This window comes from Sus scrofa, chromosome X (assembly GCF_054392235.1).
Source record: "Sus scrofa isolate SSC_HxYL_T2T_F1_AM1 chromosome X, Sscrofa_HxYL_maternal_Yorkshire_Landrace_v2.0, whole genome shotgun sequence".
Classification (NCBI taxonomy): Eukaryota; Metazoa; Chordata; class Mammalia; order Artiodactyla; family Suidae; genus Sus; species Sus scrofa.
This window is the reverse complement of record NC_139401.1, coordinates 80,341,333-80,358,206: the sequence shown is the minus strand read 5'-3', so window position 1 is coordinate 80,358,206 and position 16,874 is coordinate 80,341,333. Positions and strand designations below refer to the sequence as shown.

The 16,874-nt window shown below is 34.7% G+C and overlaps 1 protein-coding gene and 1 long non-coding RNA gene across 2 annotated transcripts in view; one reads left to right on the top strand and one right to left on the bottom strand.

The window, feature by feature from the left end:
* KLHL4 (kelch like family member 4) overlaps positions 1-16,874 on the bottom strand; it is a 98,019-nt gene that overhangs the window by 16,294 nt on the left and 64,851 nt on the right. The window contains exons 4-6 of the mRNA XM_021079961.2: positions 15,614-15,810; positions 10,810-11,022; positions 6,018-6,204 (exon numbers count right to left, since the gene is read on the bottom strand). Of these exons, the coding sequence (XP_020935620.1) occupies positions 6,018-6,204; positions 10,810-11,022; positions 15,614-15,810 (597 nt within the window). The remainder of the gene's footprint in view (positions 1-6,017; positions 6,205-10,809; positions 11,023-15,613; positions 15,811-16,874) is intronic.
* LOC110257755 (uncharacterized) overlaps positions 1-16,874 on the top strand; it is a 93,270-nt gene that overhangs the window by 57,835 nt on the left and 18,561 nt on the right. The gene's annotated exons all lie outside the window — the stretch shown is intronic.

Sequence of the window (16,874 nt, the reverse complement as noted above, 5' to 3'; positions counted from 1 at the left end):
ATAAGTATTTAAATCTCAAGGGTTTGGATTTTCACAAAAAAGCTTGTGACGATACAGGCACTCATTTCTCATTTACTCATTTACTCATTTACTCATTTCTCTTTAATCCCTGCATTTTCACTGAAAAGGTAGATTTGGCTGAATGCTGATTTATAGATCAGTGATTGCTCTATTGATGATGTTTATTGCTGGGAGGTCAAATAACACACCTAGCGGAGTATCTTTTCTACAATAAATGCCTCTGGATGATACTACTAAAACTGGAATACCTACAAAGCAAACATCTACTTTCACTCTGTCAAGCAGTCAATTTTCTTTGTTTTCATATCTTCCTACTTTATCTTTCCAAATCTGTCTTCCTATCCACTCCTTCCTATTTTAACTTTTTATTTTGAACTCTTTTCATTAGTGGAATTTACCAAAAAGCCAATTTAGATTAGAAAATGAAAGCTAGGTTGCACTAATTGTTAAGATTATGAAGGTATTAATGGTGAAGTAATTAGTCAGAAAATTGTACAAAGCTACATTAATCAGCTGTATACAGAAAATGTACATTGAAAAAAATGTAGAGATTTGCTTCATGCCAAATTATTTTTCCCCAGGTATTAGAGAAAAATTAAAAGATAAATTTACCCCACATCACTTCTTCGTACGTGTGAACATATATGACTGATAGTTCTGTATCTTCAATTCTTGAATTTCTTTAGCCCATTTGCCGACTTCCACGATTGCTACAGCTAATCAAAATGTAAATCCTCAGAGTTCCCGTCATGGCTCAGTGGTTAACGAATCCAACTAGGAACGATGAGGTTGGAGGTTGGATCCCTGGCCTTGCTCAGTGGGTTAAGGATCCGGTGTTGCCATGAGCTGTGGTGTAGGTTGCAGATGGCTCTGGCGTTGGCTGGAGGCCACAGCTCTGATTAGACCCCTAGCTTGGGAACCTCCATATGCCACGGGAGTGGCCCAAGAAAATGGCAAAAAGACAAAAAAAAAAAAGTAAATCATCTAGCTGCCTTATTATGGTAGCTGTATATTTGATGAGAAAACTTAAATTAGATTTTTTTAAACTAATCTCTCTGTTTAGGACTCCATAATTTTTCTGTGTAAATTGATCTTCTTCCCTAAAACACTGTAAATATTGTTTATTATTTTATCTTAAAACTCCTATTCAATCCTCGCTTATGATCTACTTAAGAGGGAGCAAAACCAACCAAACTTTGTAGTATTGTTTGGAACACAATAGTTCCTGCAGTTATGAATATATCTGATTTAATAATTTCCTCCATCTATTTTAAGAATGAACTAAAAATCACTATATTAGCTTTTAATTTGTCCCCTTCCATATAGTCTCTCAGAATTCATTGTTTTTAATAAATGAAAAAGATACCAACTATATTGTATGCATAAAAGCCCAATGTTTATCATCTGACCATTTAAAAATTTTGACTCTGTGATTATACTTACAACTTTCTGATAATTCTTTTAAAATACACAGTAGGAGTTATAGTTAACCTCAGCCACTTGTGTGATATCTATATTTAGTAACTAATTCCAAGTCAATCGTATGAGTCAGAAAGGAAATTAAATACTGAGGAAGTACTGTATTTCCTAAACATCAAAGGTGAAAGTTCAAAAAGTATCTTAAGAGAAAAAGATAAATGAATCAACACACGGTAAAAAAAAGCATGTATAAGAAATTCTTTTTATAGTTTCGTTTAAGAATGTAAATTAATATTTTTAATGTAATACTGTTTTGTATTTAATCAATAAATGTAATTTATTTATATTTATATTATTTATATACTTTAATGTCTTTAGGTAGTTTTTCTTTATTTTTTTGCTCTTAAGTTCTCACCCTGGTTTTTCAATAGATTCTAAAACCCCCAAACTCTAGAAATGATCCCTGAGGATTAGCAATGAGATCCTGCTGTTAAGCATTGAGAACTATGTCTAGTCACTTATGACAGAGCATGAAAATGAGAGAAAAAAGAACGTAAGCATGTATGTGTAACTGGGTCACTATGCTGTACAGTAGGAAAAAAATTGTAGTGGGGAAATAATAATAAAAAAATGTGGTTGAAAAAAATAAAAAAGAAAAAAAAAAGAAAAAAAGAAAACCTCCAAAGAGAGGGGCCAGTTTTGTTGTTGCTGCTCTTTCTTCTAAAATAGTGGTAGTATAGCAAAAAGGAACATAAAATTTGGGTAAGAATTTCCTTTCTACTCCTTGGCTTGGTTATTTGACCTTAAGAGCCTTAGTTTCCTCATCTGCAAAACTAACTCTATCTTGTAGCATTATTATTATAATTATTTTTCATTTTTGGTTGCCCCATGGCATATGGAGTTCCCAGGCCAGGGATCAGATCTGAGCCACAGTCATGATCTAAGCTGCAGTTGCGGCAATGCCTAATCCTTAACCCACTGTGCCTGGCCAGGATCAAAACTCGTCCTATCACTCCCATGACAACAATCCCATAGAACCACAATGGGAACTCCTATCTTGTAGCATTATTACATCAGTTAGACATGATGTTTGCAAAAGGCCAATCAAGGATCAGGTACTCAAAAACAGGTTTTACTATTATTGTAGTATCTGCAATTTCCCATAGAAGCCTTTTATATTTCCATACACTAGGTATTTCAAGAGTCTCATATTTATTTCCATGTCAAACTGTGTTAATAGAGTCAAGGGATTATAGGCTTAAATTTCACTCATTTTGAGAAAGTAAGGAGTTTTAAAAAGATAAGGAGTTGTAAATACTTATTACTATTTTGTGTAACACATTCATTTGTGTAATATCAACTTAAAAAATAGAAGCCTGAAAAAAATAAGAAAAATAGTAAACGAATACAAAAACCACAGAGTAAAACACATAATTTTCCATTGTTAGGCCCTTTTTTTAAAAAAGTCAGAAACAAAGGATAGCTATGCTTGCATTTTCTATTTAGTACCCTTTTAATTTAAATATCATATAAGAAGCCTTTAAAATGTTAATGTTCATTCTATTTAACAAAATACAATAAAATATCAACCTGTCAGACATGAAATTAATTATAAGATCTCATTGTATTTGTTATTTTCTGAAGAACCAGTGTTACTTGACTGCTTTGGAAATAATTGCATACGCAAGCTCTTGTTATATAGGTTTACAATTAATTGGCATACTTCCTATATAGTCTTGCCAGTTACATATACCAAAAAAAGGAACTGATGTAGAGGCACAGAACTTTGACCTTTGTGTCATTTTCTACAAGGTGTCAAGACATTTCTATTTTGATTTGGCAAACTTTAAGTGGGTTGATTTTATATCCTACACAATTGATTCTTAATTACAAAGTCTTTGCCCAATCCTTTTGGCAACATGGTCTATGGACTGAAAAATCAAGTGTAAAAAGACAGAGTTATAGAAAAATAAGTACTTTTTTTTGGCCATTCCCATGCCATGCTGAAGTTCTGGGGCCAGAGACTGAACCCATACCTTAGCAGCAACTAGAGCCACAGCAGTGACAATGCTGGATCCTTAATCCACTGAGCCACCAGGGAACTCCAGCAAATATAAATTCTAATAAGTGTTCAGGGTAGAGGTGATGGCTTCAGAAAAATTTCCCTATTCCTACTGATAAAGTTCTTATGTTAAATTATTAATTCGTTCCAGGACGGAATTGCTTATCTTGTTGTCAACACTTCAAGATTATTTGTAACTGGTCTTTGAGCATCTATCAAGAAATTTACAGCAAGAAGTTAGAGGCCACTCTTCTATTTCTGTATAAAGGCAAATTTGGAAGGCCTTGTCCCTTCCACTTATGATAAATTTTAAATAAATTTCCCCTGAAAAGATCTTATGCTGAAAAGAAAATACTCAAATTTAAAAATTGCTGCCATGAGAACCAGAAAATGCCCCAATTCAATCTTGAGAAAAAAAGAACAAAGCTGGAGGTATCATCTTCCCAGACTTCAGACTATACTACAAAGCTACAGTCATCAAAACAGCATGGTGCTGGCACCAAAACAGACACATAGATCAACAGACACATAGAACAGAATAGAGACTCTAGAAATAAACCTGGCACCTATGATCAATTAATTTATGACAAAAGAGGCAAAAATATTCAATTGATAAAAGATGGTCTTCAACAAGTGGTGCTTGGAAAACTGGATAGCTACATGTAAAACAATGATATCAGAATATTCCCTCACACCATATACAGAACTAAAATCAAAGTGGCTTAAAGATATGAATATAAGACCTGAAACCATAAAACTCCTAGTAATAACATAGGCGGAACACTCTTTGACATAAATCATAGCAATATTTTTTGGATTTATCTCCTGAAGTAAAATAAATTAAAGTAAAAATAAATGGGACCTAATTGAACTTAAAATCTTTTGCACAACAAAGAAAACCACTGACAAAATGGAAAGACAACCTGTGGAATAATAGAAGATATTTGCAAATGATGTGACCTACAAGAGGTTAACATACAAATATATATAAATAGCTTGTACAACTCAATATAAAAAATATAACCCAATCCAAAACGAAAAATAGGCAGAAGACTTGAATAGACTTTTTTCCAAAGAAGAAATACAGATTGATATCCAGCACATGAAAAGATGAAAGATGCTCAGCATTGGTAATTATTAGAGCAAGGCAATCAAAACCACAATTAGATATCACCTCACACCTGTCAGAATGACTGTCATCAAAAAATGTCCAAATGACAAGTGTTGGAGAGGATGTGGATAAAAAGGAGCCCTTGTACACTGTTACTGGGAATGTAAATTGATGCAACCACTATGGAAAACAGTATGAAGGTTCCTTAAGAAAATAAAAATAGAACTACCATATGGTCCAGCAGTTCCACTCCTGGGTATATATCTGGAAAAAACGAAAACACTAATAAAAGATATATATGTATCCCAATGTTCATAGCAGCACTATTTATAATAGCCAAGACATGGAAGCAAGCCAAGTGCCCATCAACAGTAAATGGATAAAAAATATGTGATATACATATAATATAAATTACTTAGCCACATAAAAGAGTGAAACTCTGTCATTTGCAGTAATGTTGATGGACCTAGAGAATATTATGCTTAGTGAAATAAGTCAGAGAAAGACAAACACAGTATGATATCACTTATATGTGAAATCTAGAAAATAATACAAATGAATGTGTATCCAAAACAGAAACAGACACACAGATATAGAAAACAAACTTGTGATTACCAAAGTTTGAGAGAGAAGGAGAGACTGAGAAATAAGCGATATGGGATTAAGAGATAAAATTTCTATAAATAAAATAAATAAGCATCAAGGATATACTATATAGCACATGGGATTACAGCAATTATCTTGTAATAACCTATAATGAAATATAATCTGCAAAAATACTGAATCTCTATGCTATACATCTAAAACTAGTATAATATTGTAAGTCTAATAAAAAAGAAATTAAGGAGTTCCCATCATGGCTCAGTGGTTAATGAATCCGACTAGGAACCATGAGGTTGCGGGTTCCGTCCCTGCCCTTGCTCAGTGGGTTAATAATCCGGTGTTGTCGAGAGCTGTGGTGTAGCTTACAGATGTGGCTCGGATCCCGCGTTGCTGTGGCTCTGGCGTGGGCCAGCGGCTACAGCTGATTCTACCCCTAGCCTGGGAACCTCCATATGCCGCTGGAACAGCCCAAGAAATAGCAAAAAAAAAAAAGAAAGAAAAAGAAAAGAAATTAAATCTGTCCTATAGAACAAAAGTAATAAAAAATAAAATCACTGCCCTAAGATAAAAGTACCTATTAAGAGTTTAGCAAACACTAATGAAAGGGTTATATCCCATAAGGTAAGAAAAAAAAAAAAAGGAGGTTGCAAAATTACATAAAGTATGTTATTTGTAAAAATTAGCTGTAGATGCACACCTTTAAATATGGTTTTAATACCATCCTCATAATTTGGAGAATGTTGAACATATAGCTTCTTTTTTGAATGATGCTTTATAAAGTGATTACTTTTTTCCTGTTACCTTTCATAGCATCCATGCCTCCCACAGCATAAAGTGCTCCCACAGTTGATTTTCTAGGTTTTGTCCGAGGGCTTTGCATCATGGGTCTTCTCTCTGGTAAGAGATGATACTTCATAGCTTCCATCAGGAGCTTCTGACACTCAAGATCACCAGTAAACATGGAGCTGTTTTCAAGATCTGCTAGTAACTGAAAAGTAATGATGCATGGTATATTAAGTGAAGAACAAATGATTAGAAATAGCATTTTCATTTCTATAACTTTGGAGAAAACACAAGCTAATTCAAATGTATAAGTATTATTTTTAATATTTAAAGTTAGTAAAATTTTATGGTTAAGGCTCATAATAGTGGCTAATTCATTAATGCACGTTTATTTGACATAGTATTCCTCTTTTGAATATGTACATATAATCTCCAGGAGTAAAAGTGAAAAATCACTCATAAAATGTTTTGCTGAAAGGAAAGAGAATGGCTGCATATGCACAAAGCAAGCATCTCCTGCCCTATTGCATGTAGCTAGAGAAGCAGCCATCTTTTTGGTGGTTTTAGGGGAGGTGGTGCAAACATGCCCAATTAAAATGAAATAATATCACCATGGGGGCTGCATCTTTATTGTCAAATCAAAGCACAGAGCAGGTGGTTTTTATTTATACATGTATGTGTGTACACCAGTAAAGTATACGTATTTGTAACTAGCCAATTCAACAGCAATAGTATATGGAATCAATCCCTTCTTATCATTATTGCCTGGCAGATAACATGACCCTAATTTAATGAGATAAAAGCTAGGTAAAGTACTCCTCCTGAAATTAACTGAGAAAGTAAGAGTTTTTTTTCAGAATCTTTCCAAGGGTCATTTAGATCAGTTTCTTGGAGTTGGAGGTCTGCAATATAGCACATTGAGAAGATCAGGTTATTGGAATGGAGGTGCTAATATTCCCTGGCAATGGTTAACTTCAACTCTGTTCTCATCCCACCTGTTATCTCTGATGGATCATTATTTTGACTTGGCTGGTGGGACTCCAGGCACTTCCGGAATGCATATGCTGCTGCAAATAGGTTTGAAAACTAGGCTATGTAACGTTTTTTCTTAAAAAAAAAATATTCTTCAGACATTTATCACAATGCTCTTCATTATTTCATTTCTAGAATATTTGTTTAAGATCACTTTTGCTCACTACCATCATCAGGAAAAGTTCACACAGTCCACATTCTATGCATACTCAGAAGTCAGAGACCAAGGTGCCACTGGTTGTGTTTGGGATAGATACTTCCTGTTGTTCCAGTAAAGTAAGAGAAGTCCACACTAAGCCCTCTGCTTAAGGGATGTCAGTATAGACTTACAACAGTATAAAGTTAAGGACGGTTGATCTTTTACACCAGTGCATCTCAAATTATTGCTTATCTAAGAATCATTTGGAAAACTTGTTAAAACACAGACTCCTTGGCCTCAACCCCTTAAATTGTTTCAGTAAGCCTGTAGTGGGAGGCATGAGAAATTGCTTCGAACAAGACCCTAGGCTTATGAGTAAATATGTACTGAGAGTTTCAAAAATGGCAGAGTACAAAGACTGAATTCATCTCCTTTCCTAAGCACACAAAAATTACAGATATTTACAGGATAAATATTTATTTTAAAAAAAGACCAGATCCTACCAGAAAAGATCATCTACAACTAAAGATAAAAAGAAGGAACCACAATGCACAGAGCAAGAAGGGTAGACTCATAACCCCAGTATGAGTGACGCACAAACAGGAGAATAATTATAATTGCAGAGGTTCTTCCCAAGGAGCAAGGGATCTAAGCTCCACACTGGTCTTCCTAGCATGGGGATCTGGCATCAAGAAGAGTGCAGAATGTTCGGTTTTGAAGGCCAGCAGGGTTTACATTCAGGAGATGCAGATGTGGGAAATAGAGATTCCACATTTCAAGGATGCAAGAAGCAATAATTTGAAAAGAACCTGGGTCAGACCTACCTGCTAATCTTAGAGATTCACCAGGAGAAGTGGTGGGCAACCAGAGATAGCCCTGGAAACATAGACACTGGTTGCAGCCATCTTGGGGAGCTCATTCTGCCAGGTGGACACTGGTCCTGGCAAGGGCTATTTTGGAATCCTCCTTGTAGCTTATTAGTCTTAGGACTCAGTCCTGTGCCTGCCCAGCAGCCTGTAGGCACCAGTACTAGGATGCCTCAGGACAAGCAACTCCCTGGGCAGGGACACAGCCCCACCCACCATAATACACACACACACACACACACACACACACACACACACACACACACACACACACACACAATGGAACACTACTCAGCCACAGAAAGACAAATACTATATGTTAGCAAATGTGTGGACACTAAAACATTGATACAAACTAGTCATTATAACAAAAAAGGAACAGACTCTGCAAATAATAAATGCTGGAGATGATGTGCAGAAAAGGGAACACTATTACACTGTTGGGGAGTGTCAATTGGTACAACCACTATGGAGAACAGTATGGGGGTTCCTTAAAAAACTAAAAATAATTATCATGTGGCCCAGCAGCCCCACTCCTGGGCATATATCCAGAAAAGACTGAAACTCTAATTCAAAAAGATACATGCACCCCAATGTTCATAGCAGTACTATTTACAATAGCTAAGACATGGAAGCAACCTAAGTGGCCCTGGACAGATGAATGGATAAAGAAGTGGTATATTTACATACAATGGAATATTATTCAGCCATAAAAGGAATGAAACAATGCCATTTGAAGCAACATGGATGGAACTCAAGATTATCATACTAAGTGAAGTAAGTCAAAGATAAATATCTTATGGTAGCACTTATATGTGGAATCTAAAAATACAATACAAATGAACTACTTACAAAACAGAAACAAACCCACAGACATAGAAAACAAACTTATGGTTATCAAAGGGGAAGTGGGAGGGGTGATAACTCAGGAGTTTGGGATTAACATATATACAGTACCATATATTATATAAATAAGAAGGCCCTACTGTATAGCACAGAAAACTATAGTCAATATCTTGTAATAACCTATAATGGAAAAAATCTAATATATATATATATATCACTGCTGTACAGCTGAAACTAACACAACATTGTAAATCAACTATACTTCAATTAAAAGAATAGAAAAAGGGAGTTCCCATCGTGGCTCAGTGGTCAACGAATCCAACTAGGAACCATGAGGTTGTGGGTTCGATCCCTGGCCTCGCTCAGTGGGTTAAGGATCTGGCGTTGCCGTGAGCCTCAGATCCCACGTTGCTGTGGCTCTGGTGAAGGCCAGCAGCTATAGCTCTGATTAGACCCCTAGCCTGGGAACCTCCATATGCCATGGGCACAGCTCTAGAAAAGACAAAAATAAAAATAAAAATAAAAAAGTAGAAAAAGAAATTGACTCACAGATACAGAGAAGTAGTAGTTACTACTGGATAGAGGGAAGGCAGGAGCAGCAAGATAGGGGCAGGGGGTTAAAAGACAAACCACTATGTACAGAACAAATAAGCTATAAGGTTATACTGTACAGCACAGGGAATATAGCCAATATTTTATAATAACTATAAATGGAATATGATCTATAAAAAATTTTGAATTATTATGTTATATACCTGAAACAATTATAATATTGTAAATGAACTATACCTCAATTAAAAAAAAAGAGTAATGCATCAAGGATCTGGCATTGCCGTGAGCTGTGGTGTAGGTCACAGACACAGCTCAGATCCCGCATTGCTGTGGCTCTGACGTAGGCAGCTACAGCTACAGCTCTGATTGCACACCTCGCCTGGGAACCTCCAGCAAGAGCGAGTATTTGCTCTTTAGAGGAAAAAAAAAAAAAAGAGTAAATACGTTCTTCCATGGGCTTTAACAAACAACTAAATTTTTTTAAAAAGACTATAGAATTCATCAGCAAATTAATATTCTATTTTTCAATATTAACATTTAATTACTAATTTGTTGAAAATCAATTATTTTTAATATTTATGAAACTACTGATCCATTAAGTCTAGAAAAATCCTTCCTTCCAATATGAATGACATTTGAGGACTTTAGCCACAGATTATATAGTATATGAAGTGTGCATATGTGCCATATATTCACACATAATTATATGATATATAAATGATATATACTATTGATCAATTTGCTACAGAGAAAAAATTGTGGTTATTGCCATTATTAGAGCTATGTACTGAGCCTGCACTCCAACCTCACTAAAGTTCACATACTAAAATTTAGTATGATGTGGATCAGTCTTGAATCTTATCCAAGGGTGTTTGTTTTTAGAATCATTTTTAGTATATCCTTCTGCATGCATGGTGAGGACACCATTATAATGGTGCTCTAGTGCATCTGAAACTCTTATAATATTCCTTCAATCATAGCAGCTATTCATGCTAGTAGGTTATCCAGACTCTAGCTCCTTCCTAGAGTCTCCTCTGGGATGCTACTCTAATGGTTATTATCACTTTGCCTAGGATGTGGCAGGAAAAGAAAAAGAGTTAGCCTAGTCATTTTCCTGCTTGTCATAAGTGCTGTTTGGTCATAGAGGAAACTGAAATTAATAAGTATGCTGAAATTTAGGGATTATCAGCAGATCTTTTAAAAACCTTTTTCCTTTCTCTTCGTCATTATTAGTATTGTTAATTGAAGGCTGTACATGTGTGAAACAAATCCTGTCCCAGAAATTCTCTGAATAAAATAAAACAAATAAGGAATGGATTATGGCCTAGTGGTAGTTTGGAACTATGCTTTACATTACCTGAGTAAGTTTCCATACCTGTGGTGGAAGTAATGGCAGTCTGATGTATGAAAGCAGCATTGCTAGGTCTTGTTGCCTAGCCTGTGCATCATGCCCTACCCACTGCATTAGAGCATGGAAAATGGTTTCTTCATCAGGCACATTAATGTCATCACTGCACAAAAGTTTTGAAATCTCATTAGCTGGAAGCAGGAGGAATTCTTGGTTCTTTATTACCTCGATGAAGTGTTCCTAGAAAAAAGAGGTCTTCTGAAATTTTGTACTTTAGAAACTTTTTAACAAAACAAGCTTATCAAAGCATTTTACTTTGTTAAACTTCAGAAAAAGCCAGAGAAGCATATATGTGCATTTATAGCACATTGATGCTATTGCTGCCCATGACAACAGAATGGAGGAGCCTTCTGAAGATGAAGAACAAAATGCTTCCACCTGGAATTATTTATTGAACACAAGGAAAGGCCTTAACTGCTTCATAGGCCACATGGATAGTGTCTGAGTTGATGTCAGTGCTTTTCTCTCTCAGCTGTTGCAGGTGACACAGTTTATGACTCCCAGAACTGACTGATGTCAAGTTGGTCTTCAGCCAAAAAAAAAAAAGAGAGTGGGATAGACTGGGAGTTTGGGGTTAGTAGATGCAAACTATTTCATTTAGAATGGATAAGCAATGAGGTCCTAATTTATAGCATAGGGAGCTATATCCAGTATCTTGGGATAGAACATGACGGAAGGGAATATAAGACAGGGAATGTGTATATATGATTGTGTCACTTTGCTGTACAGCAGAAATTGGCACAACATTGTAAATAAACTATACTTTAATTAAAAAAAAAAACCTTAAGAGAAAGTCTGAACATTTTCAAAGTGGAGGCTGTTTTGAAAGCATGAGAGAGAGCTCTGGCTGTACATTTGAGGTTGGGGCAACATACTGAATTTATTTGAGATGAGACAGAGATTGATTAAAAACTCCTCCCTCTTGTGAAAAAGCACAATCTTCTATTTATCAAGGCAAAAGTATATTTTACAATGGATAAAAATCTAAAGATTAAGTTTAATCTAAAAGTGACTCCCCTGGAGTTATTTTTTGAGGAGGAGTGGGGCTATCTTTCAATGTTTGCATACTATACCTTGATTCTCCCTTATGTCACTTGTGTTGTATTTTGTCAAGTATCAAATTTCAGGCGGCTGTGTTTCAGTTTTTTCCGTCAAAACATCACTATATTTTTTTCTATTTATAATGTTATATATTTTTCTTTGACAACGCAGTTATAATTTCTAACATTTTTTCATAGTAAAAATCTGAAGTTTTAAATGCAATAAAATATACTTTTGAAATTGATATAAACATGTCTAGTCAGTAGTTTATGTTGCACAATAAATAGATATTCTGGAAGCAGCTTAAGACAGCTTCTGAATAACTGGGAGACCTGGATAAATCAAATAACTCTCTCAGTTCCACTCTGAATTTAGTCATTATGGGAGGTGAGAATTCTGCCACTGAACCACCAATGCCTTTGAGTTTAGTCATTGTGTAACTGAGTTAACCTAATAGCAAAATTATCCATACAATAATCATCCAGTTTGATAGACCCATCAGGAAGCTCTGATACCATAAATTCCAAGATAACTTGCCTATTTAGACAAAGAACCTTCTTGTGACTAAGCCAAGCAATTGAGAGAGAACTACTGATTTTACTATAGCAGATGTTCCTTGTTGAAAATCCTCTCACCTATAGCAAAATGATGAAGCTAGTAATAATACTAATACATTACACTTATACAGTGCTTTCTACTTTCCAGATTTCTTTCACAAACATTAAATCACCAATGCAATCTTGTGGGAGGTGGAATTATTCTTATTAGAAAATAAGCTATGAGAATTATTCGATGCTACAACTGCCTTTCATAAATGACATAATTTTTATGAAAAGGTTAAGAAAAAGATAAAACACTCTCAAACTTACTGGTAGTGTATGTAAAATTTGAAATCATATAGATGTTATGGAAGATCCCATATCTCATTCTCCCTTGATCCAGTCTCCAGTGAAGGAAAAGAATGAAGGAAGGAGAGAGAAAGAGAGAGGCGAGACTGGCTGTGTGTAAAGTCATAAAACCTACTCCCTACTCAATGGCTAATATGATTCACAATACACTTTTATATATATAAGGCACTGCAATACTCAGTACTATAGAGAAATATTTAGTTGGGCTTAAAGATTAATTTTAAGTTGCTTTATTTTGGAATTATTTTACTCCTAATTTCAAGGTAAACACTTTCTTCTATGCACCTTCCCAAGGGTTTTGTTTTGCGCCCTTGGGTTGGTATTCATTTTTTAAAATCCACATTTGTATTGTTGTAAAATGGATTACATGAATATAACATATCTGCTGAATATTTCATCGCTTCAGACTACCATTTATATGATTGGGGTGGTTCATTTTATGTGTCAACTTGACTGAGCCATGGAGTATCCAGACTTTTGGCCAAACTTTATTCTGGTGTGCCTGTGAGGGTATTTCTGCATGAGGCCTACTCATACTAGGGAGGGCAATCTGTTTTACTACCTATGATTCAAATGACTATAATTGAATCCTCAGAGTTTAGCATTATTCTTAGACATTAAAATTATTTACATTTTTATACTATCAATATAGTGTTACAAAAACATATTATACAAGATCTTTATGTATTTTGCTGTATTTATAATAGATAATAAAATCACTAAAGAGGGATTAAAGGAGACAACATTATTGCATTTTTAAGCACATCCTGCTTTAACACTCAGCTTCAGTCACATAATAGGAAAAGGAAGACAAGTTCATTTTGAGCAACAAAAATAATTCAACCTGTTTATCAGAATGTGTTTTGCCTGCAAGAGTAAGATATCAGACAGGAAACTGTTAATACTTAGTTCAAGAATTTAAGTAATTTAACAGGAAGTTTTCATGTTTGGTTTTTGTGGTAGGATTAACCTTTGAACTGCTGTTCCTATAGATTATATGGCATCTATATTTAGGACATAGGAATATAAGTAGCATAATTAAATGACATGTTAAAATGCCAATCCATTATAATACGATTTTCCATATAATGATATTGCTTAAGGAATATGTTTGAAACTTCAAATTTTGAACAATGACCAGGAGTGGGAAGATGAAGGGGGAGTTTACAAGACATTTTTAGAGAATTAAATTTTGCAAGTTTGAGGAATTCCTGTAGTGGCACAGTGGCTAATGAATCCGACTAGGAACCATGAGGTTGCAGGTCCGATCCCTGGCCTCGTTCAGTGGGTTAAGGATCCAGCATTGCCATGAGCTGTGCTGTAGGTCGCAGATGCAGCTCAGATCCCCGCTTTCCTATGGCTCTGGCGAAGGCTGGTGGATACAGCTCCTATTAGACCGCTAGCCTGGGAACCTCCATATGCTGTGGGTGCAGCCCTAGAAAAGACAAAAAGACAAAAAAAAAATTACAAGTTTTAAAACATTAAGGTCTGTATAAAACTCTAGGAAGATACTTTTTAAATACATGCACCTCAACTCTAAAGTTTTAATATTAATTTTATTGTTTTTAGTTATGATTCTATGTTGTTCACTTTTATATACTTTTATTTTTGAATCTTAAAGCTATTTTCTTAGCTTAAATCTTTATCTTTTGATTGAGTTTCACAGAAGGATCCATCTTTTCTATTTCTCCCTGCTTCAGAGGTTAAAAAGTTCATACTCTTTGCATAAGGAAATTATTACTATGAATGGTAAGGAATGAATGGTATTTATTTAATATCCTCTATCTACTTTTACTTGCCTCCCTATGGAAATTTTTATTTCATGTCACTGTCATTTGACTGAATAAAGGTAGTCTTATCCCATGCAACTTTTAAAGAATTAACACACACAAACACATTAATTATTTTATTATAATTCCTAGTAGAAGTGAGAGGGGTTTTAAGTTAAAGGATTAAACTGCAAATTTTTAAGCCAAAATATTTTCGTTAAGAAATAAAAAGCCCATTCAATTAAAAAGCCCACTCAGAATTGTCTGATTTACTAATTTGGTAATTCTTAAGCTCTACTAGTTAATATCAATCCATTAATATTAGTTTTTTACTTATTGAATATCTAAATTTCATTAGGAATAATAATTTGTACAATTTTACAAAGTAAAGTTCTAATAGTACAAAAACATCAGGGAAATTGTGTTTTCTTATTACTTTGGATTCTACTTGAAATATGTACTTGTACAGTTTAATTTGGGGCAGTATTTTCATTTCTCCAAGCTTTGAGATTTAATTAAATCTTTTTTGTTTAAAAAAAATGTGAACCTTATTTGAGTACAGCTAACCAGACAAATATTTTTACCTAATATCTATTATGTACAAGTCATTTGAAAATTATATAAGTTTATATTGCTTTTTTTTTTTTTTTTTTTTTTTGTCTTTTGGTCTTTTTCCAGGGCCGCACCCACGGCATATGGAGGTTCCCAGGCTAGGGGTCTAATCAGAGCTGTAGCCACCGGCCTAAGCCAGAGCCACAGAAACTCGGGAACCTAGCTGCGTCTGTGACCTACACCACAGCTCACAGCAATGCCAGATCCTTAACCAACTGACCAAGGCCAGGGATCAAATTCGCAAGTTTATGCTTCCTAGTTGGATTCGTTCACCACTGGGACACAAAGGGAACTCCTATATTGCTTTTTGAATTTATCCCAGTGTTACAATCTTAACCTTAGAATAGTTACATACACACACACATCAGTAAACATATCAGTAATTTGGGTAGTTTGTTAACCTGTTATTACTACAAGTTAACATGATGCAATTGATCTTACCATTGTGTACTTATGTGCCACACTCAGAAGCTCTGTACAGCCCTGGGCATCTCCAAATGATCGAATCCCTAAGCAGTTTGAAGGGTGGAGCTGCTTTATGAGAAAATTGGAGCAGACTTCAACGACTTGAGTCAGCTGCAGGAGACAAGCTGCAGCCAGCAAATTTTCAATAGTATCTTCTTTCAACTGCAAGACACCTAAATGGTTTGAAAGTGTAAAGAATGATTATATATTCCGTAAAGTAAGACACACTTATGTTTGATAGTTGAATTTTTCAATTTCCCTCACTAATAGGGCTATTTTTTTTCTAGTGTACAGTAATTATTCAGGGAATATCTTTTGAGGTGAATATATGCAAGGGAATCTGTACAAACACTTATAAGATGGCTGAAGGGAGCCAGACTAGATTATTAAAAGCAACAGGAGTAAATGAACAGTGAGTACCATCATTGTAAAGAACAGCAATTTCTTGTTTCTTTATCATCTCAGACCTGCATCTAAATATCAAAAACCATCTACAATATGAATCAAGGGGCATTATGACATATTGTATAAGGACCATATGATGGGCTATACTGGTAACTCTCATTTGTGTGGGAAAACATCTTGATAAATAAGAACATTGATCCTATATGTCCATTTGTTCTGCACCTGCATTTTTTTAGTTTATAGGGATGATTTTGCCCAAATATTATGCCTGGAATTAGTGCCAGGCACTGTCTCAAAAGAAAGAAAATGCTGTCAGGAGTCTTCAGAAAAAGAATTGCTTATAAGATTATTTTCTTAGATATAAAAACAGACTCTGTTTAAAAAAATCTGTAAAGTATTTTAAAAACCAAGATCAGAGCAATTTAAGCTGTTTCCTTTATATTATTGTATCTGCATTATTTTTGGAGAAAGAATTATTGATGAATTATTGCAAATGTTATAAGTAATTTTGACAAGTTATATTCCTATAATTTTTGTTTTAACCAAGCTATAAGAAAATTATAAATAATGATATTTCATACACATTACATAAACTATAATCCATTCCTTTATAATTTTGCTTTGTAAAAAACCTTAATATGGGTTCTATCTGATTGCATAACCATAAAAAAGAATAATACATACTGGAAGATGCTCTGTATCTTCAACCTCTAAAATGTGTTGTAAAGGAGTCCAGTCCATCAGCAGAATTTTGTGTGTTGTTTCTTATCCTTGAATTTGAAGGGATAGCCCTATCTACATCTCAGGAAACTCAGAGAAGTATGAACTAGTC